Source organism: Notechis scutatus, chromosome 1 (genome assembly GCF_049901735.1).
Source record: "Notechis scutatus isolate UNSWTSFEM ecotype Mainland chromosome 1, rNotScu1.2, whole genome shotgun sequence".
Classification (NCBI taxonomy): domain Eukaryota; kingdom Metazoa; phylum Chordata; class Lepidosauria; order Squamata; family Elapidae; genus Notechis; species Notechis scutatus.
Genome location: NC_142009.1, coordinates 289209405 through 289236675, shown reverse-complemented (window position 1 = coordinate 289236675; position 27271 = coordinate 289209405). Strand labels below are relative to the sequence as shown.

Below are 27271 nucleotides of genomic sequence, written 5' to 3'. Positions count from 1 at the left end.
TCAACCGGAGCAGTTTCTTTATGCACAGAAAATTGTGGGAGAGGATTGCTGTTGAGAGATTTATAGTAGTGCAGCCAGTTTAGACTTCGATTGAGTTATGATTTGGTGCTCTGCTGTTGTTTGGCTTGTGCTGAGCACCAGCTGCTCTCAGGGTTTCAAGCAATAAAGATATCTGCTTGAACATTTCCAAGTAGTTTGTGGAAGTCTGGGGAATGGGAACGTAACTGTGCCATGAGTAAGGACTCTCCTTTACAATATGGGAGAGGTTGGCTTTTGGAAGAATCTTTTTATTTCAACCCAGGAGTGGCCTGCTGGGGGTTCGGGAGAGCCCCTAGCTAAGATCCTGTGCAGTTCAGAGAACCCCCAAATCCCACTCCTGGCTGGCCCCATCCACCCCACCCTGCCCCTCCCAGTAGTCCCCACACGGCCTGTTTTGGATGCAGCTAAGTGCTGGGTGTGCACGGAGGCTCGGGAAGAGTGAAAAACGGGCCTCCCAAAAGTTCAGGAAGGCTGGAAATGGGCCCGTTTCTGGCTTCCAGAGAGCCTCCAGGACCCTGGGAGGCCGTTTTTGCCCTCCTGGAGGCTGGAGGAAAGCCTCCAGAGCCTAACGAGGGCAAAAATGCTCCTCCCATGCCATGGTGCAGAAGGCTGACTAGGCCACACCCACCATTGCCACACCCACCCAGCAACTGGGCAGAAAACCCTTGGCTAACATTTTTGAAGTCCACCCCTGCTTCAACCCCTCCTCCCCCCATAAATCTTAGCCATCATATCAACAGTTAAGGGATTTTAGTCCACAATATCTATCCTAGTAGATTGGAAGGTCATGGGCTGAGAAAGCTGTCATCAGCTTCTTAGCTGGAAGATGCTGCCATGAGAATGTATAGCACTGCTTTCTTGTTTGAAGCAGCTGTTAGAGAAAAAGAGATAATTTGTGCCCATAGATCTCAGTCTGGGTGTCCCATATGGGTAAATTCAGGTCAGCTCATACTGAGCTTTCACCTACATCTACAGCAGGCTTGTCCAACCGCGGCCCACGGGCCGCATGCGGCCAGGTCGCCTCGTAATGTGGCCCAACGCCCACCCCAACCTTCATGAAAGATCCAGCAAGGAGGAGGAGGAGAGGCAGGCGCGAGGTGGGGTGAGGCGAGCAACAGAAAAGGCGGGCAGCCACAGCCCAAAAGTCCCACCCCGCCACCTCCTGCTGTTGCCGCCGCCACCGCTGCTGCTTCTGCCCCGCCGCGCTCGCCGCCGCTGCTTCTGCCCCGCCACCACCGCTGCTGCATTTGCAGGAGGAGAGGTAGGCACGAGGCGGGCGAGGCGAGCAACAGAAAAGGCGGGCAGCCGCAGCCCAAAAGTCCCGCCCACCACCTCCTGCTGTTGCCGCCGCTGCCGCCACCGCTGTTGCTTCTGCCCCGCCACCGCTGCTGCTTCTGCCCCCGCCACCGCTGTTGCTTCTGCCCCGCCACCGCTGCTGCTTCTGCCCCGCGCCGCCGCTGCTGCTTCTGCCCCCCGCCGCCACCACTGCTGCTTCTGCCCCGCCGCCGCTGCCACCGCTGCTGCATTTGCAGGAGGAGAGGTAGGCGTGAGGCGGGCAAGCTTTCTTCACCCCCTCCCCGCAAAATTTGGCCGAAAATTATAAAATAAAAAATAAATAATTTTTAATAAATAATTAATAATAAATAATAAATAATAATTTTATTTATTTTATTTTATTTTATTAATTTAATTTAATTTAATTTAATTTAATTTAATTTAATTATTTAATTTAATTTAATTATTTAATTTAATTAATTATTTTATTTAATTATGTGCGGCCCAAACCAAATTTTCATCTTCTAATGTGGCCCAGGGAAGGTGAAAGATTGGACACCCCTGATCTACAGGCAGCTTCCTTGGCAACAATACATAAATGTTGTCTTGTTCTTTTCTTTCAGGAAGGTTTGTTATTGATGTTTACCTCACAGTTTAGTTGCTTGAGAGATCCTATCAAAGGATTTCCATATCCATACAAGGTCAGCCACAGGCTGCCATCTGCTGAGGGCATGGAAGTATTATACTGATTGCCTGTTTATGATTCAAAAGTATTTTTAAGATATATCTTGCAGGGGAATAAAGAAGGACCTTTCCAAAAATATTGGAATTAATATACTCTTTTCAATACTTTTGAGAGTTAGTTATCTCCTATTATTACACAGAATTCTTTAGCCTTTATAATCCCACTTTAATAATTCATATGCAAGAGCAGATACAGAGGTGGGATTCAATTTTTTTTACTACCGGTTCTGTGGGCGTGGCTTGGTGGGCATGGCAGGGGAAGGATACTGTAAAATCTCCAGTCAGAGGTGGTATTTGCCGGTTCTCCGAACTACTCAAAATTTCCATTACTGGTTCTCCAGAACTGGTCAGAACCTGCTGAATACCACCTCTGAGCAGATAGAGTGGTTAAGACATCAGCCTAGAAACCAGAGACCATGAGTGCTATGTATAAAGTCAGCAGGTTGAGTTTGGGCCAATTATTCTTCCACATCCTAGGGAGAAGACAATGGGGTAAGCCACTTCTGAAAATACAGCCAAGAAAATGTCAGTCTCCAGGAGTCAAAACTGATCTGAAGGCCCATACATACAAAGAAGAATCCATGCATGCAAAGGGGAGTTCTGTTTTCCTCCTAAGCTAAAAATAAAATCCATGTGAATGATGCTTCTATGTTATGATGAAAAAATTTGTATGTGTGTGTATGTGGTTTCAAGTCAGGGACTATATATTTCCCTGGTAACATTTTCAAAAGTGGTTTGCCATTGTATTCTTCCTAGGGCTGAGAGAAAATGATTGGCCTAAAGTCACCCAACAGCTGCTATCTGTGTTTAAGGCAGATCTAGAACTCGGGACGATCTGTTGTGTATTTCTGACACCTTAACCACTAAACCAAGCTGGCTGTTGATTAAAATCTTAACACTTTAGAAATGAATGCATATTTGGTAGCACTGTTTTCTTGGCATTCCATTAATATTTGCACTAAAAAAAAATTACTGAATATTTCTTTTGTCTGTGCCAAAACTCACTCTCTCTCTGTATATATCTATATCTATATCTATATCTATATCTATATCTATATCTATATCTATATCTATATCTATATCTATATCTATATCTATATCTAGTGTATTTGTAATTAAAGTCAATGTGTTTACTCATGGTAAATCAATAGAAAAGGCTGTTAAAAGGCATTACACATAACCTGTGTCAAATGATTTGAAAGAAAGACAATTGTGATTTCCCCATCCCTGAAGTCTTGCATGTTAAAGCACGCTTTGGTCAATAAGAGATATGACTCAGAAAGCACCTGGATCTGTTGCTATTTTATTAGTTACTCTATCATGAACTTGTACTAACTTGCACTGATAGGTATTAAAAATAAACTACTTGTTTACTAAGGTATCGATATGTAGGCTAGTTTATGTTTGTCTAATATTTAACTATAAATTTGCAGTTTTAAAAATCAATCTTTATGGAGAAATAAAAAAAAAATCAGAAAGGATAAGCTCAATATTTTTCAGGTTGGCAACTTAAGATATCTGGGCTAGTAGAAGCATTAGGTTATCTTCCTTCCTATACTTCAAAGGTAGCCTGCAGCTCCATCACCACTAAGTCAGTTTTGAATTATACAGTGGATGCCTCTTTTGGCCTGTCCCTGACTGATATAAATGTCGGGTTTTGCAGATTTTTCAGATAATAATATCAGCATTGGGCAACAAAGAGTTTTTTAAAGAGAGAGAAAGAGAAGAGGGTACCAGGGACAGGTCTAAGACAACTCGCCACAGCCAACTCGCCACGGGACAACTCACCATGGCAGGACACCTCTCCGCAGAACAAGAGCTACACTAATATCAAGAAATGGTGGAATAGAATCATTAAAGAAAGGATAGCCAAGGAGGGACAAAATGAAAGCTGAATTGCAAAAATAGAATAATTGTTTAGATTATTTTAAATAATTAAATAGAATTTTTGAATTGTCACACAACATGTTGTCCTGAGGTGAGTTGGCCATGGCAAGTTGCCCTGTGGTGAGTTGTCCCATTCCACCGGGGACAAAAAAAGGGGAACGTTTAGAGAAAGATGATGAAAATTTCTATTCATTGCTTGCTTCAGCCCCGCCTACTAATTATGTGTTCTCCAACAGATGACACCTAAGAGGATGTGAAACAGAAAAAAAGGTTGCGTGCTTCTCCTGATGAATCAAGTAAAGACTTCCGAGAGTCAAGGCTGACTCTCCTCACAACTTCAAGAAAATCTTTATGCAGCTTACGTGACAACACTATGGAAGTAGTTTGCCCTTGGCTTTTACCAGGATTATGTTCAATTGCACAGTCTGTAAAAGGTGACCAGATGCCAAGCAAAAGGAGGACATGTTTTCTTGTTTGTCCTAATGTCCGTTGTCCAGGAGCCATCGCCTTAAAATCAAATACTCTCTAGTTTTTTTTAATGCCTTGGATTTTTAAAAATTATTTTGGACAGCTTTCTCAATAATAGTCATTGAAGTGTTTGTGTATTATGACCTTGTAAATTGTTTGCTTCATACTTTCTTTAATATGAATCTTCATATGAATATTTCTATATTTATGTACTTACTTATGTCTTTGTACTTCACTTGATTTATTATATGAAGTGTCTATAATGACTCAATTTTAGTATAGTAGCAGTAGGAATATTTGGCTTATGTCAATCATGGCCTCTTTATTGCCTATATATTGAATGATTTATTTCCTTTGATCCACAGTGAGCTATGGGCGGATAGCCTATATTCTTTGAATGACACTTGGGGATTCTTATGCAAATGCTAACATGAATTTGGAGTTTACTATAAAAAAGATCATTCAGTAGGCCCTTTTTATAGTAAACCCCAAATCCATGGTAGCATTTGCATCAGTAGGCCCTTATATGGAGTGGTGCGGTGGCCTAGAGGTGGAGCTCTCACCTCACAATCAGGAGGCTGTGAGTTCGATCCTAGGTAGAGGCAGATATTTCTCTCTCTGTGCACACTGGGCATATATCTGCTGAGCAAAACTCCACATTGGTGACAGGAAGGGCATCCAGCCATTAAAACACTCTGCTAGCTCCATTCAGTTGCCAAGACTCCACCCTGCAAAGGATTATGGGATCATCAGCTTTAGTTGCTGCTTCTATTGTCTTATATCTGTTGATGTATTGTGAGCACATCTGCATCTAAGATATTTGTAGCTCATTATACAACCTTGAAAAAATAAGTATTGTCTATTCCCTTATATTATCTTTTAGCCATATTTAATAGTTCTTGGTGCTTGATGCAAATATCTTGTCTCAAGCCCTGTTTGTTCTGGGTCATTCCTCGGCTCCGATTTTACTAAAAGGTGGAAGAGAAAGAGCAAGTACTTTGCTAGTCATACAGTATGCACTTGGTTAAAAAGGCAAGTGTACATGCTTTATAATAACACACGCATTTTCTAGCTAATCCCTTGGCAGGTTCATTATCCACATTGCCTGAGGCAACAGTGGCCCTATCGTGAGAGAGAAGTTTAACTTAGAGCACGAAATTAATCCTTAAAGACTTGTGCCTACCCATTCTTAAAAAAATAAATCCATGATGAATTTAGAATTTCACTCTAACTTTATGCTGCACTATGACACACCTGTACAATGTGCTGTGTAAGAGCAATAAACATGCCAGATTTGCATTTAGTTAAGGTGAGAAATGTGTAATTGAATCAATGAAGCATAACTATAATATTTAGTATTTAAATATTTTTATATCATATTTGTATAGCCACCTATCTTACATGAAAGCGACTCTGGGTGGCATAAAATGCATAAAACAATCCATAAAATGCATAAAACAGTCACAATTAAAAATAACTGTAAAATGCATGTGTGTAAAGTGATGGTAGTTATAGTTTGTTACATGATATGCTATGTGCTACAGTCATCAAATTCAGCACAAAGATACCATATGTTTTGAATTTTGTTTAACTTTTTAAGAAAAATTGTCAACGCCTGAGCAAGATTATACTTACGGGATTAGTATATTTTCTATCAGAAGCTAATGAATTTTGTTGCTATAGGTTTTTTTATTTTGTCAGTATGAAGATCATATAAAAATGATTTATTTTTAATCTTTTTGATAACTTTTTTCAGCATTTTCTTGTTTTCTTATGATACATTTAAGTTCAGTTCTTAATCTCGATTGGTATACTGTGCCTAATATAAGGATTGATGCTGCTTGTATATTGTGTGTATACAAATATAAACAATTTGCACGCAGTGTTTCATCTGGATAATATGTCCTTAGCTCTTGGGTACAACCTCTGAATTGGCACCAGTTAAGACTACTGTGTCAGCAGAATTCAAGTTGGCTTTATTTTTTAAAGAAGTCAGGCACAGAAAAACATTTGATCTAATAATAACAACTGACTACTTCATATTATCTAAGCATCTAAGGTAATAAAATCAAGATTTGGAATCAACCTCCTTAAATTGACCAAATCTTGGAATCCAAGATTTCTCTTAACCATATGTGAAAGTGAAATTCAGGTGTGCAAGATGCATCCGTACTTCAGTTAAAATGATCCAGTATGCAGAAGCTTTTTTTTTTTTTAAAGTGACTTGGCTTAATTGTCCACTAATTACTTTAAATGTACTGAATAAATCACTCATGAATTCTAGGGTAACATTTGGACACTGTGAGAGTATATTAAATACTCTATGTTATTAATAGCATGAGGAGGAATGAAACATATTCTGACTAGGAATTAAGAAACAGTAAGCTCAACATATCTAGAAAACCCACAGTTAGGGTGCAACCATGAATAAGGTACAACCACAAACATGAATTCATGGAAATCCACTCTTAACTTCATGGAAGGGAATAATGGAATAGACAGAAGAATAGATGAATATCATTGAGCAGTATTTTCAATACTTTTAATGTCTTGTGATTCTGACAAAGGAAAAAACACAAAGCTGTTGTGTTTGGTAGCTAAAATAATATGCAAAGAAATAATAAATATTGTAAACAATGCCTTGAGATTTTGTTTGATCTTTTTTTTTTTTAAATATAAAAATCAGTTCTTTAGTTAGTTTGCTCTTCGCACAAAACAGATAGTAAATCTGTTTACCTTTGCAAAACAGATCTTTCATACATTATTGACTGTGTGATGATTTGGCTAGAATATTTTTCCCTTCCACAAAAATCGTGTAGTCTTACCATTTTAAAATATCAGCAGAAAGCATTGCGCAGTTTTATTCAACCTCAAAACTGTTTCCCTTTAAATTTAAACAGCAATTTGGATGGTAATGAAACAAAAGGGGGAAAAGGCTTCTTTTTTCTCTTGCACCCAGTAAGAAATGTAATGGAAAATTGTGTTAACTCTTGCAAATCCCACTACAACTATAAACGTACAAATGAGATTGTGCCTGCTGTTTTAGTCAGGTCTGTGAACCTCAGAGCACTACAATATTTATAAGAAAATTCCAGACATAGCAGTGGAGCCATGATCCATATCACTCAAACTTTCCAGTCTTTGTCCTCCTGTCTTTAAGGAAAAACAGAAGGACATAAAATAAAAACTTGGAAGAGTGCAAATCATTGTTATGACTCGTTACAATGGATGATTTGCATATTGCTTTATACACCAGTTAAATTCAGCTTTTTTTAAAAAAAAATCATTATTATTATTTCTTTACCATCTCACGCTCATAGTTAAAGCAGCAGCTTTCCTTTTGCAACACTATCTTTCCACCTTTAGCTTCCCTCAACAGAGACGGTATGCGGTTTCATTAAGGTGCCAGTTAACACATTTCTTGTTATGGGTCTCCTGGTGCTTACATTTTAAAATTAAGCCTGTTTTCATATGTTTATAACTTAGTGGTAAAAAAAAAAAGCCAAATGTTACTAGATTTCACAAACTAATCTTTGTACTGTATGTATCCTGTGTGTGTCTGGGGTGGAGTGGAATAGGCAGAAGAGGAGTGGCATGAAGATCCAGATTTCAATAAATATTTACAAGTTCTGGTAAACATCTAATGTGCATGTTTCCATATGTTTTTCTATTCTTCAATTTATAACGAGTAGTAATTTTTGCAATTACTTGGCTAGTGAGTTCATGAAAAGAATTGCAGGATGGCTTGACAACATCCTTGTAAGTGGCACATTATTCTTAAATAGAATTTTAATCTCAGTACATTTAAATACATGTTGTATTTTTGGGACTGTAGTCTTAGAACAGATACATACTGGATTGCTCATAAGGCTACATGTAAAGTTGTGCAACCAGATTTCTGCTTGCATAATGTAGTATTTTGTTTTAACTTTTCCTTTCTTTCCGGTGCATTCTCCCAATCTGCCTTGGAAGATACCCCAATCCTCCTGAGCAGATCACCAGGGCTGCTGGAAAGTAATCCATTCCTCACTTTAAATAAGCTTTTTTTATTTCTACTTTTCTGAAGGCAAGTCTTTAAAAGGTCTCTCTTCCAAAAAGAAAGAAAGCCATACACATATCGTTTTGGAGCATGGCTGATAGATTAGAATAGGTTTTTAACAATTATTTTATTTTACACTTTACTAGAGCTTAATAGAGCTGTTTGTAGTTTGACTGAACATATTGGAGCTAGACATATCAATTTTATTTTTTCAATACAATTATTCAGAATGCTAACAAACAAAAGATATGATATGGTATTTTATGGATCTGGTCTGAATACATCTAAAGGAAAAAATTATGTATGGACCCAGTGTCATAAAATTTTATTTTAAAACTATTAAAATTTTATTTTAAAACAGATATTAGCAAAAAAATAAATTGCTGTATGTACTGCTGCTAATACAGAAATGGATGCTTGTAATATTATTGGAATATCTTCTGGATAGAGGGCGAGATCTGTTGGAGCCAGTTTCCCAGTTTAGGAGTTACAGCTCCAAGTGCTCCTACTACCACTGGGACCACATTGCTCTTTACTTGTTATGTTCCTCTTTCAGGTCCTGGTACTTCTGCAGTTTCTCATATTCCTTCTTCCTGACATTGTTATCACTTGGCACCACTACATCCATTACCTTTGTTATCTTCTGGTCCATGTCTACTACCACAATGTTTGGTTGATTCACCAGTACCTACCTGTCCGCCTGGATCTGAAATTCCACAGGAACTTAACTCTGTTATTCTCTACAATTTTCTGTGGAATCTCCCTTCTGGATTTACTCTAGTCCAGGGGTGTCAAACTTGCAGTGTCATGTAGCATATTGGGACTTCTTTCCCTTTCACTGGGCAGGGGTGGGGCCAGCACATGACGTATCCGGCTTGTGGGCCGCAAGTTTGACACCCCTGCTCAAGTCCATACACAATGCAGCTACTGGTTGTGCTGTTCCTGCCTGCATCTTATACCCTGCCACCTTATGTTGTTCTACAGTATCTCTGAGGTCCCTGTGCACAATCTGCACATTGGGTCCTGTCTACTGTGCTAGAACACTGCTTCTATGGATCTGGTGCTTAGAATCTGTTCTGCTGCTATGATCAGTGCCTCAATGCTGTCTTTTAGTCCAGACCTTTCCAGCCACTGGTAGGATTTCCCAGTGTTAGCCACCTCAGCTATAGCATCCCATTCTTTTTCTTGGATACTTCCTCTGCTTGATCTTCCTCCTATGTCACCTGCTTGCTGCCTCAGGAAATCTCTCAGCAGCTCATCTTTGAGTGCCATCTTACTGATGTATTCTAGGATGCTCTAGTTTTGTCCAGGACAGTGGCTCTGACCACTCACCAGACCCTGCCAGTCTTCTTTCCATCTTGTATGCTGTCTTTGGCTGTTGGACTTGAGATGGAAACCTCTGTATATTGTAATTACATTGTAACTAGTTGCTTCTCAATTGCACCATTGTGCCTCCCGTCCCTGTCCTATTGTCCCCATTTATTCGTACCTATTTCCTGTATTCTTACTCATGTTTATACTTATACCTACTATCTTGTAAGCAATTGACAAATCAAATAAATAAATAAACAAATAAACAAACAAACAAACAAATAAATAGTTTCCTCATAGATTTCATATACCACCTGTCATGAGATCTACCATTGTAATAGCATTCCATCCATTCCAGGTTCTCTTGTCTCATGTATATATGGTTAGTTAAAACCTGCTGCTTAGTTTGTAATATTAAGTTTATTGCTTTTGTTTTCTGCCTGGTGTGTGAGTAGATAGATAGATAGATAGATGATAGATAGATAGTTAGACAGACAGACAGACAGACAGACAATAAAGTGTGTGTGTAAGAGACAGAGAGAAAGACAGACAGAGAGACAGACAGAGAGTTGCCCATTTCAAATAAATGACTCAGGAGAAATATACATATTGGCTAGTCACTCCATCTAAGCACACTTCACTGTCATCCTGTATGACAAGTCCATGTCACTTTATGGTTCAAAATGGTTTGCCTATTTAAAAAGGAAATAGTATGGCATAGAGGAAATAAACGTCTTTTGTAAAAATGATGTAGTACTAGATATATTGGTCTAAGAAAAATCAGAAAAGTAGGATTAAGGCTTGGTTCGGCTTAATGTTTTGTATTTCAAAGTATTAGAAATTAGTTACGCCTAATAATAATTAGGCACACAGTTATGCCTAATAATAATTAATTTGTCAAGGATTTCTGTGTTGGAACTAACTTTATGCACAGATAAAACTATATGGAAACATTAGAACTGATTTGAAATGCAGGGTTACATCTTTTGCTTACATTGCGATATATCTAGTTCTCCGGAGTGACAGGAACAACAGGGCCTTTTCAGTGATTTACGAAGTGCTGTTTAATGGTAGCAACATTTGACATTTTCACTATCCTTGGCATCCACCCCCCCCCACCCAATCCCAGTTTCTGAAAGATTAGAGTTCTCACAACCTCTGTTGCTGTCAGTCCTTTGAGGTAACGCAGGTAGGGAAACAGGAATCCAGGAATACAATTTTATTGTTATATGGTATAATAAAGACTCCTGGCAGCGCATCAGAGTTTTCCTCTGCGCAATCTTATTTCAAACAGAATCAAGTTTTGAGTTTCTTTCTCACATGTCTCAGACTGAGTTGTCATTGTACCTCTTCCAGCCATATAGTATAGAGCTATTTGGCTAGAGGATTTCACTCTTTCTCCATGTCCTCTCCTTGTATAAGCTCAGAAGAGATAAGAAAAACCCAACTTCATTTCAGAAGAAAATACCAAATGTAAAAACGTTTTTGAAAATGTAAGATACCAAGTAAGTAATGTTCAATATTGAAGAAAATAAATACAAAGCTGTTTAAATCACAGTGTAAGATGGTTGTAAATTAATTAAAAATCAAAAAGAAAATACAGTGTTCTGGTTACATCACAAGATGGAGCTAGTATGCATTCAAAAAATCTCCATAAAGACGTTCAGTAGGATTGTTAGGGTTAGGGTTTGGGTTACAGATCACAAAAAATTGCTAAATAAAATAATATCTTCATTCCCAATCTGAGATATAAAAATAAGAAAGCTGACTATCTAATTTTTTTAAACTTGTATTGAGAAATAAAACTATAGCACAATGAAATTATAAGACAGCATCACAGAAATAATAATGTTGGTTTTGTTTTTAATTTAGATGTAGCATCTACATGAAACAACTGTTCCTCTACTTCCACTTTCCAAGACTTCCTAGTTTCTTGGAAATTCCTGCCTAAGGTGGAAAGTAATCAAAGGCTTTAAGGAATTATGGTAATCCGTAGCTTTTACCAGCTGTAGCTCATAGCTTCTCCCTGAAGCTATGTTTTGAAAGGAACCCATCTTTTCTATCTGCAGCAAAGTTGGGTATCTGTGAGTATATGATAAAAAGTATCTCCTCTTATAGAAATGTGTATTCCATGCCTTGCTATCAATCTGAAACATTGTGAAGTCTGGCAATTCTTGAAAACATTCTTAAAGGAGGAAAGAACATCCCTAACGCAGTGGTGAAATGCTACTGGTTCGGCCTGGTTCAGCCGAACCGCTAGTAAGAAAAAAGCTCCAAAGATCAGCTGAGAGGAAAAAGGAGAGAAAAGCACAAGATCGGCCCTCCCACCTGTCCCTACGCTTTTCTGTTCTTTATCCTCCCAGCTGATTGGCATGGCAGAGCCTCAGCTGGTGTTTGGAAAGCTGCACATGCATTAGGTGCGTACACATGCACGCGTGAAGTGCGCAATCACCAAACCGGGAGGGAAACTGGTAGAATTCCACCACTGCCCTAACGGCATTCACAGCCTATTTGATCACCAAACCAAGCCTGAATTCAGACTGATACGAGTCTGGAAAATGTGCATTCTTCAAGACAGTCTGGGGTTTTCAGGTTTTCTCCAAGAATAAATGCAAACAATTGACTTATAGTTCTCTAATGAACATATAGGTGCAGAAAATTTTATTCAGAAGATATACTTAATTGCCATCGGAATCATTCCCCTCAGGCAATCATATGTTTATCATAGAGTTCTCTACTAATCCCGCTAACTTTAATTAGTTATGATGTACATGAGTTAAGTGTAAGTGGTCAGCCTTTCTATTTTGAACTGTATGAGAGAATAAGAAGATTTAAAAGAATAGCTTCTATCAAGGCAGTACGTTATAAGTTATAAGGTGGTATTATTTAAAAGCTTGATCCTACATCATTCACACCACTGTGATGTGTCAGAACCAACCCTTTAATTAAGGGTAAAATTGGTGAACAGCATTCTAATTTTCTCATTAAAAAAGCAACTTGATGGATGTTTTAAATTTGGATTAAAATAGTGGTAATGATCACCCTATGGATGACATGTGAAAAATATTATCTATCATTTAGAATATCAACAAAATTTATGCTAGAACTTTGCTGTAAGTTTTTTTTTTTTTTGAACCGATGTTAAAGTATGTTTCACGAGACACCTAAAATTAGGGTGGTTTTTTTCCAATCAGTGTAATTATTGAAGTATATTAACAGGCAGGTTTAATTTATGTGTCTGAGGTTGCCAAGAATTATAAGTGTCTTAATTATTTTCTAGCATACAGCTTAATCCCCTCTTTGAAAGTTATTGTAACTGAAGAACGCTTTCTAATGGGTTAGGGTTAGGAACTAAAATGTCTGAATCCCAAGATGGATTCTTGTAGTTTAATTTAGTGGCTAAGGAATGTTGTATTTGGTTTTGGTTTTGTGTGTCATATTATACACTACTTTCTGGAGGTTCTTCAGCCTCTTTGGCTCTTTTTGCTCTTTTTGTGGGTGCCTTTGAATCATTGTGGATTCCTGGTGACTGCTTGGACAAGCCCCTGTAGTTTTCTTGGCAGGATACTTTGGAAGTGGTTTGGCCTTATTTATTTCCTAAGGCTCAGAAAGATTAACTGGCCCAAGATCACCTAGCACCTAAGGTAGAACTAGAACTCACAGTCTCCCAGCTTCTAGCCCAATAGCTTAATCACTACATCAAACTAACTCTCTTTTTGCATCTTAGTGACATCTAAAGGGGAGCCACCACGAGGGAACTTCTCTCATTTGAATTGTTTTTGTGATTGCAAAATATGACCACTGATGAAGGTTCAATGCAATAGAACTGCAACAAAAAGCATTTTTAGCCACCTCAAGCAATACAGTAATCTCAAAAATATAGCTGAGAGAAATTCAGAATAAATACTGTTATACTTTCAGATTAAAATAGAAAAAGAAAAACTTCTAACATAGATCAGAAAACCAGGATATATTTTGGCATGATACCAGAGTGAGATTTTGAACTTGACTTTGCTTTAGAAGATTATCCCAATGCATCATTATAGCGAAACAATCCTTAGCAGTGTCTTGTTTCCTACTCTGGTGTCACCAAATGTATTAGGCTTCAAACTACTCTAAATCCCAACCAGCATAGCTATAAACCAAAAAAGACCCAAATAAAAAGAGTTACACATAACTTTCTTTTATTACATGACCCGGCATTTCTGAGAATTGTATGATAAATTTTCTAAACAGAAATGACTCTCCACACCAAGCGTGCACAATGTAAAGCAAAATAACACTTCTGCATATAGAAAACTGATATATCTAGGCAAAGTCTAAACTTAAACCTATTTCTGACACATGCAGTTTTTTGTGTGTGCAAAAGTATACAAGAATGCGTACAATCATACAGGTTCCCAAAGCAACATAAAATAGTTTAATCCAAATTCTGTACTGTGGCCAGTCATTTTTTTCTCAGCCCTAGGAAGCAAGCAATGGCAAGCCACTTTTGAGAAACCTTGCCAAGAAAATTGCAGGGACCTGTCCAGGCAGTTGCCAAGAATCAAATCACTGACTCAAAGGCCCAATAAAATAAATCACTGCAGTACCACAGCTAAGATAGAACCCTCCATATTGGCAGAATTTATAGCTCTGGGGCTTAACATAATTAGCCATTTGTTTTGAATTTGGACATTCATATTGTCAAGGGTAAATCTTTCAGCGAACTGAAAGATTCATTCTTCAAATAAACGGCAGAAATATATTCTCAATTTACATATTATCCTAGGTAAGTTAAATAAACAATCTACAAATTCTGTTCCAGATGTTGAAGTAAGTTAACAGTTTTTATTTTTATCATCTGGATCCTCAAGATATCACAACTCCCATCTCATCATCAACCTAAGCCGACTTAAAGGTCCACTTGCTCTTATTCAAAAAACATACCACACAGGACATGCAATACATACCAATATACTTCCAGCTTTCATCCAGAACACACCACTAAATCCATACCTTTTGTTCCGATCAATTAGAAAGAAATGCTCAACTGATTCATTCAGGAAACTAAACGACTCAAACGTCAAAAACAATATACAAATCAATACAGTCAAATGGATTCCCAGGAAGGATTTAAACTCGGATCAGATAGAACAAGCAAACATTACTAATTGTTACTTCTGCTCCTGCTCTGAACATCAATTCAGAGCAGAAGTAGTCAAATGCTTTACTAATAAATGCAGTGATTCACTTAACAATTGTGACAAGAAAAGTCATAAAATGGGTCAAAATGCACTTAAAAACTGTCTCATTTAGCAACTCATGGGCTGTTCCCTGATACCACTCGATGACCTTGCTAGGGCTCGCTGCCTTAGAAGAGTGAGGAAAATTCTCATGAAAGACTCACACCCCGGTCAGCACTTCTTCACTCTCCTACCATTGAGTAGGAGATATAGAAGCATAGCCAGCTGCACCAACAGGCTGAAGAACAGTTTCTACCTGTGGGCTGTCAGACTTCTGAATGGAAAATAACTTCATGTCAACATTGTATGATAGACTTGCGGGGCCGGCACATTGTGCAACAAGGTCACATAGTGTAATAAGATTGGGACCGGGTTAGGGACTTCTGTCCTCACTGTGAGTTGTGTTGGGGGGTGCACAAAGGGAGGCTCAGCCAATCTCATTGTACACATGTTGTACTCTGACAATAAAGGTAATAATAATAAACTGAAATGTTGGGCTCAATTGTGGTCGTAAGTTGAGGACTGCCTGTATTATCAGGAGTGAAAGTGTTTTTCCGGTGAGAACCGTCTATGAGGGCAACCTGGTCTCCTAAAATATTGGACGGAGTATACTACTTCTGCTTTTACCTTTCAGCTCCAATCCAGGAGCATGACTTTCCGTGACAAACTATTTTGTGTTGAATTTTAATTTACCGACAAATTTATCAGGAATGAAGTTATCATCTCAGTTCAAACCCTGAATCTGGTGCCACTGTCTTGCTCTCTCTCCTGATCTGTATCCTGGACTATTATAATAAAATTACTCCTTTTTTTATTACCCTTCGCTGGATGTTTTTACCCATCATTATCTAGCTTCTGCTTCCTTCCTCAGGGAAGAAAACCAAACTAAATTAAAATATCAAAGAGTATGTCGGTTTCTCATAGCTTCCTTTTTATTTTTCATATAGTTATATTTCTACTTGTAGAACAGAACTATGATTTCAAACAAAATAATCAATTTCTGGCTAAGAAAAGTAAGCATCTGCCTTTATAGATATTTTTTCAAACACCTCCTTTGTTAGTCTTAAAATGTACTAGCAACTGTTGCAGATTTGGGGTGCCATAAACTTTCTGGTACCAAGTAATGTTGATTTAAGACATTTTTTCAGTCTGAATTGCCAAAAAATTGGATTTAGGCATATTTACTTTGCACAGGGTGATGGGGAATGGAAAAAATGATTACAAGGTAGCTAAAGTATGATAAGCTGCACCTTCTGTGCTACCAGAAATGCCATTTACTAGTTCGGTGATATATGGGACTTCTCAGGAATAAGCGTGTGTTTCCAGATAAAAAGATAAATAATTGCAGAATAAAGATTTAAATACATATTTAAATGTGTTCTCGCTTAATCATAAGCTTGTGCATCTCAGGAAAAAGTTCTCAGAGGATGCTTACTGAGTTTCTTTCCTTTTCCCATCTTAGTCACATATTTTGTGCCCTGATTTATATGCTATGTAAAACATGCTTTAGTCAAATAACCAAGTGAGTGTATACTACCAGATTTTCCTGTATCTGAATCCCTTAAGTGCCCTGCTGGGAAACAGCAGTTTAGCAGGAATATTTGCATCATATTTGCTAACGAAATGGCATTTTAGAAGCAACTGCCCAGAGTGAAAATGAACAAAGCTGCTGGAACACTGGGATAGCTTCTCACTTTTTAAATATAAAATCATATTCTATACGGGCAGTCCTTGACTTATGACCACAACTGAGCCCAAAATTTCTGTTCTTGAGACATTTGTTAAGTGAGTTTTGCCCTATTTTATGACTTTTCTTGCCACAGTTGTTAAGTGAATCACTGCAGTGGATAAGTTAGCAACTTGGTTGTTAAGTGAATCTAGCTTCCCCACTGACTTTGCTTATCAAAAGGTTGCAAAAGATGATTGCATACGACCCTGGGACCCAGCAAAGGTCATAAGTACGAACCAGTTACCAAGCAGTTGAAGTTTGATCACATGATCATGGCATGCTGCGAAGGTCATAACTATGATAAACAGTCATAAGTCAAATTTTTCAGTGCCGTTGTAATTTTGAACCAACTGTTGTAAGTTGAGGACTACTTGTAATTCAACACATCCTGTCTAGGTTCACAGATTCCACAAAATCATAAAGTGGTTCATTGGATTTTGGTATCAGCGGTGTGAGAATCCAGCCATTACATTCCATAGACCACAAATCGTGACAAAGCATGTTGTATAAATCCAGCCAAGTGTAGATCATTCAGTAAGTGTGAAAGGCATCCTCAGCCAATGAAAGCCTGGATATTTGGTGACAGCTTGCATACCCCTCAAGTGTACTCAGTGCTTGATATTACCAAATGCCTGCAAAGAATGTATGATGATAAAATCTGTCCCTTTGCTATGTTATTTTACACATGTATATTGCGTTGTATATCAATATTTCATGAGTCACATCAATCCACTTTCTGTTCTGCACATCTCCCAGATGTATTTGAAGTAATTTTTCAATTATCTTACCTGATCAGCTTCTTCTTTTTGGGGAAAGTGGGGAATCATCAATAATAATCCTTATATGACTTTTGGCTTATCAAATACACACACACACACATTTCTAGTTGATTAACATTCTTGTACTTAGTGCAATGCCACTGGAGGTTGTGAATTTTTCTAATCCTCTCAAGAGCTCTTTGAAAAAAAAGAAAGTCATGCAACAAATTCTTACTGGAGTGTAAAGCTGCTGAAGAGTGTTTGCTGCCTTGCCAACTTGGCAACAGTTTTTTTTCTTTAATAAAAGAAGTTACCATAGACAAAGATTCCAGATGTGCCAGAACTATTTTTATTAGGGGCCCAACTGAAAGTGCATTCAAGTGAAGTATGCATTTTCTTTCATAATTGCCAAATGTATTTTATTATGTCTCAGGAAAAAGGGCACAAGAAATAAGCATCATTAGTATATTTTTATGACTCATTAATTTTAATGCATCTCTCTTTCATTAAAATTAATGCAATTAAAAGTCATTTATATCAATCTTCCCCTGATCTGGATTGTTCCAGATGTTCTGAATTATAACTACGTAATCGTTGACTGTTGTCCATCGTGACTAGGAAGGATGAAAATAGCAGTCCAAAACACAAGGCTGGATCTGTATATACACTGAGAAATGGTTTAGGTAGATCGTACCATTTAATTTATTTATGTTGATTTTATTTTAATAATAAGAAAACCAAAAGGGTAAAACTCTGTAAATCTGGTTGAATTTTGAACGCTAGAAAAAAAGCTAATAAGCCTTCTACATATTCTTATTGAATTGTCATAAATCAAATCTATATTACTGTCTTTGACCATATAGTAAACGAAAAGGGCAATTTAATGTGGCAATTTTTGATTACAAGAAAAAAAACAATGACACTATAAAAAGCATATCTAATTAACAATGCTCTCTGAGTTTCGTGGTCTCTGAGCTTGGTTGTTTTCTTGCAGATGTTTCATAACCAAACTAGGTAAAATGTTAAGCCCGTAGCTACAAATATTCTGTAATTTAAATTTTTGCACAATTGTATGACTTGGTGAACATTTCTGGCTACCTTAGTATGTGAGTGCAGAGTCAGCCCCTCTTAAAAAGTAATGAACATACAATATTAACAGTTTGACCCCAAAATTTAGAGATGATTGGGAAGGTAAGAGCACATGTTGGGGCAATATAAAAAGGAAACCATATGAGAATATGATCAAGATTTTCTCCCTCACTGGAACCACAAGGGCAAAGTCTCTGTAAATAAGGAATCCTATGAAATCTTCCCACCAAAAGTGCTGGTGGAAGGGTATCAAAAGCCCCATTTCTATTTGCTTAAATTTTTTTCTGGTTGTTTGTTTAGTTTTAGATTCCATCAATATCCTGCAATAAAAGTCTTGTGGTTATCTTCTTCTTTTTTTAACTTTTTCTCTTAAGTCTCTGACTAATATTTGATATTCAGAATATTGCAGCGTAAATTCAGCACCAGAAAAGTAAAGACAAGATGGCTGAGGCGTCATTTAACTTCTTTATAAACACATAAAGTAAATTTTACAATTTACACATAGAGTAAATTTTGCAATACCAGTTGTAGATTTCTCCAACATGGAGCAAACTCAAACAGAAGCAGACATGTTACAGGTTCAGAGCAGAACAGCAACTCAGGAGCTCAAGAAACAGACATCAGTTTCACTTTAGTTCAGCAGGCAAGCAAGACATACAGCAGAGGGGAGAAGCAGTTTCATTTTCAATAGACAGGCTTAGAGCTTAACATAGCTTCAGAGCTGCAGAGCTTAATATGTAGAGCCACAACTAGGCTACTTCTAGTTTCAGTTTCTTTTAGTTTCAGTTTCCAAACAGTCCTCATTGGCTGACTTAGTTGCTATGCCTATTCATTGGCTGACCTTGTTACCATGCTTTATTCCAGTTCGTGAATATACTCTGACATTTGATACTTCCAGTGAAAATACATTAAAATTGTACTTTTCATGACACAGAAGAGTATAACATACCTTCTTTACAGAGTTCGGTGTGTGCCCTAAAATATGATATGGAGCTGGAAGTAATAGGAACATCAACCATTATAAAATTTGGTTCAGGCTTGATTTTAGGAGATTGGAATTTCAAATTTTATAACCGCTGCTTATCAACAACAAAATACAGAATTCTCTAATTCTTTGCATCCATCTAGCAATCAACTGCTATAGATTTTTACAGACCAGATTTGGTGGCTCTATCAAAGCAAAATCTTGGAAACACATTTATCAACAGGTGAAATATACAAATGGATTCACATTTTTACTGTTTTAACAAAATGGGACAGAATTTTCAGGCACAGAAACCTGTTTGAATAGATAAAGGTTGTCCAGTTTCAGAGATATAGGTGCCGTAATTTAGATTTTTTTTTTTCAGAAAAGAATGCCTACGACTTTTTTATTCTGAGACATAATTAGATGACACAGTAAAAGGCAAAATTTAGCCCTCCTCTCATAAAATGTGGTTATAGAAGAGCTTCTGATGAATCACTCTTTGAGCTTTGAAGGTAAAGTTGATATTCATTACACTATTCTCTCCACCGTTTACATATCCCCTTGCAAAGCATTTTGTAGGCAATAAAATCTATAGTATATATAAGCTTTGTGTACAGACGTATCTGTTTTTCTGAAGGATTTCAAACTACTGATTCATATCTTGGGATTCTTGTCTCTGCCTCAACCCACAGTGTGGCTGAATTGAGCCAAATCAGTTTGATTCAATATTCATTATCCATACATGATGCACTAAGGGATCTCAATGAATTGATATTTGGTAAAATCATATTGATCAATAGCTTTTTAAAAATGCTGTTCATTTTGAATATTCAGCCTCTTTTTCCTTATCCAGTTAGGTTACCAAAAATATAGAAAATTGAGTATAATATTGGAAAGAAATAAACTGTACCATTTTAATTTTGAGATGGTTGCTAAGCATTAAAGTCTTTATTATATAATTGCTTTGTGTGTGTGTGTGTGTGTGTGTGTGTGTGTGTGTGTGTGTGTACATGCACTTTGGTGTAGTGGTTAAGACATGAGGCTAGAAACTGGGAGACTGGCAGTTCTAGTCCTGCCTTACGCACAAAGCCAGCTGGATGATCTTGGTTAATCATTTTTTTTTAATCCTAGAAAAGAGATAATGGCAAACCACCTCTGAAAAACCTCACCAAGAAAACTTGTCCAGGCAGTTTCTGACAATTGGACATGATTGAATCAGAGGGGGTATTCAGCAGGTTCTGACCAGTTCTGGAGAACCAGAAGCAGAACTTTTGAGTAGTTCGGAGAACCAGGAAATACCTCTGACTAGAGATTTTACAGTATCCTTCCCCTGCCACGCCCACCAAGCCACGCCCACAGAACAGGTAGTCAAAAAATTTGAATCCCACCACTGGACTGAATAGAAAGGAAAAAATGTCTATATAGGAAAAAATAGATCAGCGAAATGAATTTATCAAAAATTAAATCACAAAAAAATATTTAAAAGGAATACCAATTTAAAAGATATTCCTATTTACTATTTTTCCCAATGGAAGACATTTAAGCCTACTTAGAAGCTGAATTTTAAGTGGTTATATTTGCCTTGCTATGTGATATATTGTATGTGTGGGAGCCATTATTTTTTTAAATTTGATTAAACTTTTATTGTTTACTGTTAGCTTTGTCATTGGTTCATATTCTCCAAGTCTAAGTTCTCAGCCAGATATTTTCTTCCAATATTGAGCAACATTTATTCTCACTGCTGTAAACATATATCACTTTCTCATGATATTGATATCATAAATTATAATTAATAGATAATTCTAATTGTAATTAGTGTATAAACAATATATTTCTTTGTCTTTTTTATTTTCAATATCCCAAGTCATATAAACAATAGAATGTTAATAAATTAATACTGCTCAAATATCATTGTACTGAAACAATATAATATATCAAAATGTATATTAGAATTAAAGGGAGGAATGAATATAAACCAGGGCTGTCAAACTCCCGCCTGTGGGCTGGATGCATCACGTACTGGCCATGCCCACCCCCGGTTTTACGAAGGGGAAAAAAGTCCAATATGTCACATGATTCAGCTGTGACAACATGAGTTTGACACGCCTGATATAGACCATCCCAATTTAGAGCTAGTAAAAGGATTTAGAGCTAGTAAAAGGACTGCATATTTGAAGTGTTGAAGTTTATGTTTTAGCAAAACTGGAATACAGGAAAAGTTCACTGCCCTAAGACTTCTGTTTCATGTAAAATCTGTTGTTATCTAGTAATACTGTAGTACTGTACAAACTTGAAAGAGCCAACATAAGAGATGTTTAAATATTGTGAGACTAAAAATTTGAGCTGTATTTCAGTTTAATTCTGTGAACATAATGTACTACCATATTCTTTACAAATTGTAAAGTGATCTTGGAAACTTCCTGTTGAATTGGACTACAGGTTCTGCATGGACTGATTGTGTTCTTTGGTCAAAATAATATGTATTTATTTAGCAACAGCAATAGCACTTCAACTTATATACCACTTTGTATTGCTTTACAGCCCTCTCTAAGCAGTTTATAGTATCAGCATATTGCCCCCAACAATCTGGCTCCTTATTTTACCGACCTCGGAAGGATGAAAGGCTAAGTCAACCTTGACCAGTGAGACTCAAACTGCCCAATTGCTGTCAGTGGCAGTCAGCTGAAGTAGCCTGTAGTACTGCATTCTAACCACTGCATCACCACGGCTCTATTTAGTATAATTTACATGGCCACATACATTTGTATACCACTGTTCCCCATAGAGAGTGTTTGTTCAGGTTTTTTTTTAGATGTATCCTTCCGTATCAGGGTTTGTTGGTTTGTCGCTGCCCCAATATAGATACTTTAAGGAAATATTTTAAGGGAGTATTTAGGAAATACTTTAGACAATATTCAAGGCAATAATTTGTGTGTTCTATAAGGTCTATTCCTGTTTATGCTGTAATAGAGCCTGTGTTGGTAGATTATGTTATTTCACTTGAAAGAAATTCATGGCAGATCTCTTTTACATCCCTAAAACTTATCTGAAACAATGTATAATTTAACATTCAAGAAGGAAGTAAGAGATAAAATATGAGCATAACATCCAGAAAACTCTTGTAAAATGTATATTTATAAAACCTTTTATAGCTTCTAACTTTTCATTCACTGCTTTCATAGGTTCCAAATTCAAAGAGGAAAATCTGATCCCTCTGGGTACAAGAGCCTTGGAGACAGTTTTAAAACTATATTCCGGACGGAAGGGTAGGAATACCACCATACATTATAACTTTATGATTTTACTTGTTTAAAAATGTGATTGCACTGCATTTCATTCATTTCACATCTGTACCTTTTTTCATTCTGAACTAGAGTTCTAAGGTAAAGAAAACATACTGGGTTGTTCATTGCAGTTAGAATATTTTTAACCAATTGGTATATTAAAGATGCTTCTGGTATGTTAAACTTTATGATGTGTAAAGGCTTACATGACTGGGGCTGAAGTGTTTACAATATTTCTTTATTAAACTGAAAAGGGTATGGTTTTATTAATTATTACTGAATGGCAACCTTTATATATTACAAATACTCCTTGCAGTAATGCTAAGGAACTAAGAAAGTGGGCCAGAGCTGGTATTCAGCAGGTTCTGACCAGTTCTGGAGAACCGGTAGCGGAAATTTTGAGTAGTTCGGAGAACTGGCAAATATCACCTCTGACTGCCCCCCCCCCCATCTATTCTCTGCCTCCCAAGTCCCAGCTGATCGGCTGGGTCTTTTGTTGCCCTTTACAGGAGAATGGAGCTGGAAAGCAGGTTAGTGGGATGGGGAGAGAATGGGAATTTTTGCAGTAACCTTCCCCCTGGAGTGGGGTGGGAATGGAGATTTTACAGTATTCCCCTGCCACACCCACCAAGCCATGCCCACCAAGCCACACCCACAGAACCGGTAGTAAAAAAAATTGCATCCCACCACTGAAGTGGGCATATGTAGGACGGTGAAACCATCTTTTGTATTTTAATTGTGAGAAAGACTGTGATAATTTGACATTTTACTGACATCACAGGAAGTAACTTGATGTCACGTTTAAACAAAAGAAAAATAGGAAAAGATTCCTTGAAATTTATGCTTAATTTAGAGGTCAGTTCCCCTATTGTTTCAAGAGTAGTAACAGATGCTTCCAGGCAATTAACAACAACTTTTTTTTTGGATTATTAGGACATTATTTCTCATGACTGGAAACAGCCTTATCATATCATAAGGAGAAAAGTATGTGCAGTTCCAAAGTGACACCAATTATCTGGAGCAGGAGGGAAGCAATCTGCGGGCTCCCATTTTTGCAGTCTCTAAAGCTCCCACCCCCAAAAATACACTGTCAAACTTTGCAGCATGATCCCCTCTTTCTTACTTCCCACCCCGCTTTTCATAGATTGAAACTTAAAATAGCTGTGTTCAGTCTCTAGAGTAATAAAATATATGTTCTGTGTAAAAGGAAAAAAAATGAACCGCTTCCAAAATCAAGAAGAAGGGGCCTAAAATCGCAGCCCCACACAGTCTAGTACAGTGGTGGCTAACTTTTTTGGGCTTCTGTGCCAAAAATTGCAAGTACACCAGTGCGCCCGGACTCACATGCCAGCACCCAGAATGCAATGTGCCCCCCCACGCCCCCTGCACATGCGCGCACAATTCCTCCACCTCCACCCCCTTACCTGCAGAGTGCCTCACAGCTCATTTTTCGACTGGTTTGAGGCCTTTTCTGGCCTCATAGAGGCTTGGAAAAAGTCTCTGCAAGGCTTTTCAGGATGAATTATAGGCCCGGTATTACAGTAAGTGACAAAACGGGCCTATAATTTGGCCTGAGAAGCCTTGCAAAGGCTTTTTTCAAGCCTCTGGGAGGCGAAAAAAAGGCCTCAAACCAACAACAAAAATAATCAGCTGTGAGGCGTGCGCAGTGAGGTAAGTTTACCTGCGGCTTGTGTGCCAGCACAAATGGCTCTGCGTGCCACTTGTGGCACACGTGCCATAGGTTCGCCATCACAGGTCTAGTAGTATCATTCCATCATCAGCAGTGGAACTCAGAAGCCAAAACACATTTAAGAATAAAATGAAACTGCAATTTCTGGAGGAAAACTATTTCCTATTCCTGACCTAGAGAGTAAGAGATTTCTTTACTGAAAATATTTAGGACTAGGCTAGACAGGCATTTGTTACTAATATTCTAGCTCTTTCTTTATGACACTAATTGAGATTTTGATCAGATGGACTATAAATCCACAATTCTAGGTTGTATCTAGATTGTGATGGACTCTTGCTTAATGTATCACAAACTAGGTCAAGTGTTTTTCAAACTTGGAACTTTAAGTGGTGTGGACTTCAAGAGTCGTGGCCCTCCTGAGCTCCGTTTTCACTAGCAGAAGCACCATGGACCGGTCCTTCACTATTTCCAGGGCGGCCTCGTGGGCAAGATCTAAGCAACCTACGGGCCGGATCCAGCCCGCGAGCCTTGAGTTTGACATCCCTGATCTAGGTTGAGCAGATTTGATAGGGTTGCAGCTACTAGTGCTAATTCTCTGAATTGTTTTATATCGGAACTGGCAGTGTTATAAGCAATAGCATAGTTCGCAAATAATGAGAAATCAGGATGTTCCTCTATAGACCCTATGATAAGCCTCTCACATGGATCCTTCTCCCCCTTTATTTTAATTCATTATGTATTGTGTTGATGTTATAAACTTTTAAAGACATTCAATAGAAACTAAGATAGAAAAATTAAAATGTAACCAACTAAATTACAGCAAAATTTAATGCTGGCAGAACTGACTAGCTCTTAAACTGGAAAGGCATGCTGTCTCGCTGAGGTCTCCTAAAAACTTCTGAAATTAGTCCCATGGGTGGTAGGCAATTGGCATTCAGAGGGAAAGGAAGTTAGGGAGTTTCTTCCTTTTCAGTCAATCAGTCTTGGCTGGATGCCTGCAGAATACCAGAACTTGAAGATTAAAACAGATTTAATGTGACAGAGCCTCAGAATTCATACCCAAAGCCTGTAGAAACTGGAAGGTAGAGGTAAAGCTGCTAGGGATAGTTGCATGAGGAATGATTTATTTCTTTTAAGCACTATTTGCTCCAATATTTGGATTCTCTGGGCATATTATCACACACCCCTTAACATGTCCTTAACATGTCCTTATAGCCATGTTTATATGAATCTCCTTATGACATTATATTTGTCTCTTCCCCAGCCCACAGATAAAACAGCTTAACATTGTCCAGAAGTTTCCCTTTCTCCAGGTATAATGTTGGTCCTAGGTATAATCTAACATCCTTCACTGACAATGTAGCTGTTGACATGATTTAAGATGGAAGCTGCTCAGTTCCTATTAGTGATGTTACACTGCCTCCATTTTGGGGGAAATGCCCTCCATGGCCATGTTAGATTGAACAACAGGGAAGACCAGACACCTGGCTAGATCTATCTATCTAATCCCTGACTTTGGGTTTCTGAAGTGCATCTAAGATCTTACAAAACCTCTTGTAGAAATAGGTTTATTGTTTTTTTGAAACAACACTAAATCTCTTGTTAACAGATTGAGAATGTGCTGCCATGAAGGTTAATTTTAACCTGGAAATAGAACTGGGGTTTGTTAATTTCATAAACAATTGTAGAACAATCTTTCAAGGATTTTACATGGCTATTCTGTTTATTACTTTGATTATCCAGAGTCCATTTTTCCTATTTCATTCCAGCTACATGAGTCTCCATAGGCTACTTCCAGAGTACCATGAGATCAGAATTAGGCTTATTCCCATCATTGCTATTTCTTTGCACTTCTAACTCACTCATTATCAGTTGTTCCTTCCTGTTTTATGTCCAATCTCTGTACCTGTTTCATGTAAATCAGATTATTTTGGGACAGAGGTCCAATTCTTTCAGAAGAGCTTACATTTCAATCCATATCCTCCTCCAGGATTATAACTGGACAGCTGGGCTATTTTTGATAGGAGTTTGGGTAAGATTTCCTTCCTTCCCCACTTCCTTCCTTCCTTCCTTCCTTCCTTCCTTCCTTCCTTCCTTCCTTCCTTCCTTCCTTCCTTCCTTCCTTCCTTCCTTCTTTCCTTCCTTCCCTTCCTTCCTTCCTTGACTGCTCAGAAATACTCTAATTGAAGGTCACAAACAGAGAATATCTCCCATTATTTGTTATTGTGGGCCTTAACCCTTAAGTAAATATGCCATGCTAAGCACCTGCCTATACTTGCCTAAAGCCACCCAATATTAAAAATTTTCCCCCACAGGTAAGGAATATTAGGAGACTAAAACCATCCCTTTTCTTATAGCCTAAAATTTATAAGGACAACATTATTTTCTGGCCTTATTATTGAAGCAGAAGAGGACTTTTCAAATTTTATGCTGAGATCATTTTCTACTGGCTCAATAACTTTAATGTGTTTGCCTGTTTGTACACTTTATTTCATTGTCCAATTGTTCATACTTTGATCAGTCATGGAGTGTTAGCAATATTTTTTTTTAAAAAAGCATATTCTGGGGAATGGGGATTTCCTGTTTTCTTTCACCTAGGCTCTTAAAAGATGTATTTTCCCAAATCAAGAATAAGTAGAGGCAGTGCAACTTCCTATCCTGGGGGAACTCTTTCACCTGTGAGAATAACCATAAACTCAAGTACAGGGCATATGAGAATGCCACATCATACATACAATAGAAGAGCATTCTAAAACTATCAAAGTA

The 27271-nt window shown here is 37.7% G+C and overlaps 1 protein-coding gene across 5 annotated transcripts in view; it reads left to right on the top strand.

Annotated features, from left to right (window-relative positions):
* The window catches only part of SLC25A21 (solute carrier family 25 member 21), a 306437-nt gene that overhangs the window by 202300 nt on the left and 76866 nt on the right, over nucleotides 1–27271 (top strand). For 4 of the 5 annotated variants that reach the window (XM_087951845.1, XM_087951844.1, XM_087951848.1 and 1 more), the window contains exon 3: nucleotides 22714–22797. The exons of the other annotated variant lie outside the window; for it this stretch is intronic. In XM_087951845.1, coding sequence (XP_087807971.1) covers nucleotides 22714–22797 — 84 coding nt within the window. The remainder of the gene's footprint in view (nucleotides 1–22713; nucleotides 22798–27271) is intronic. 5 annotated transcript variants of the gene reach the window in all.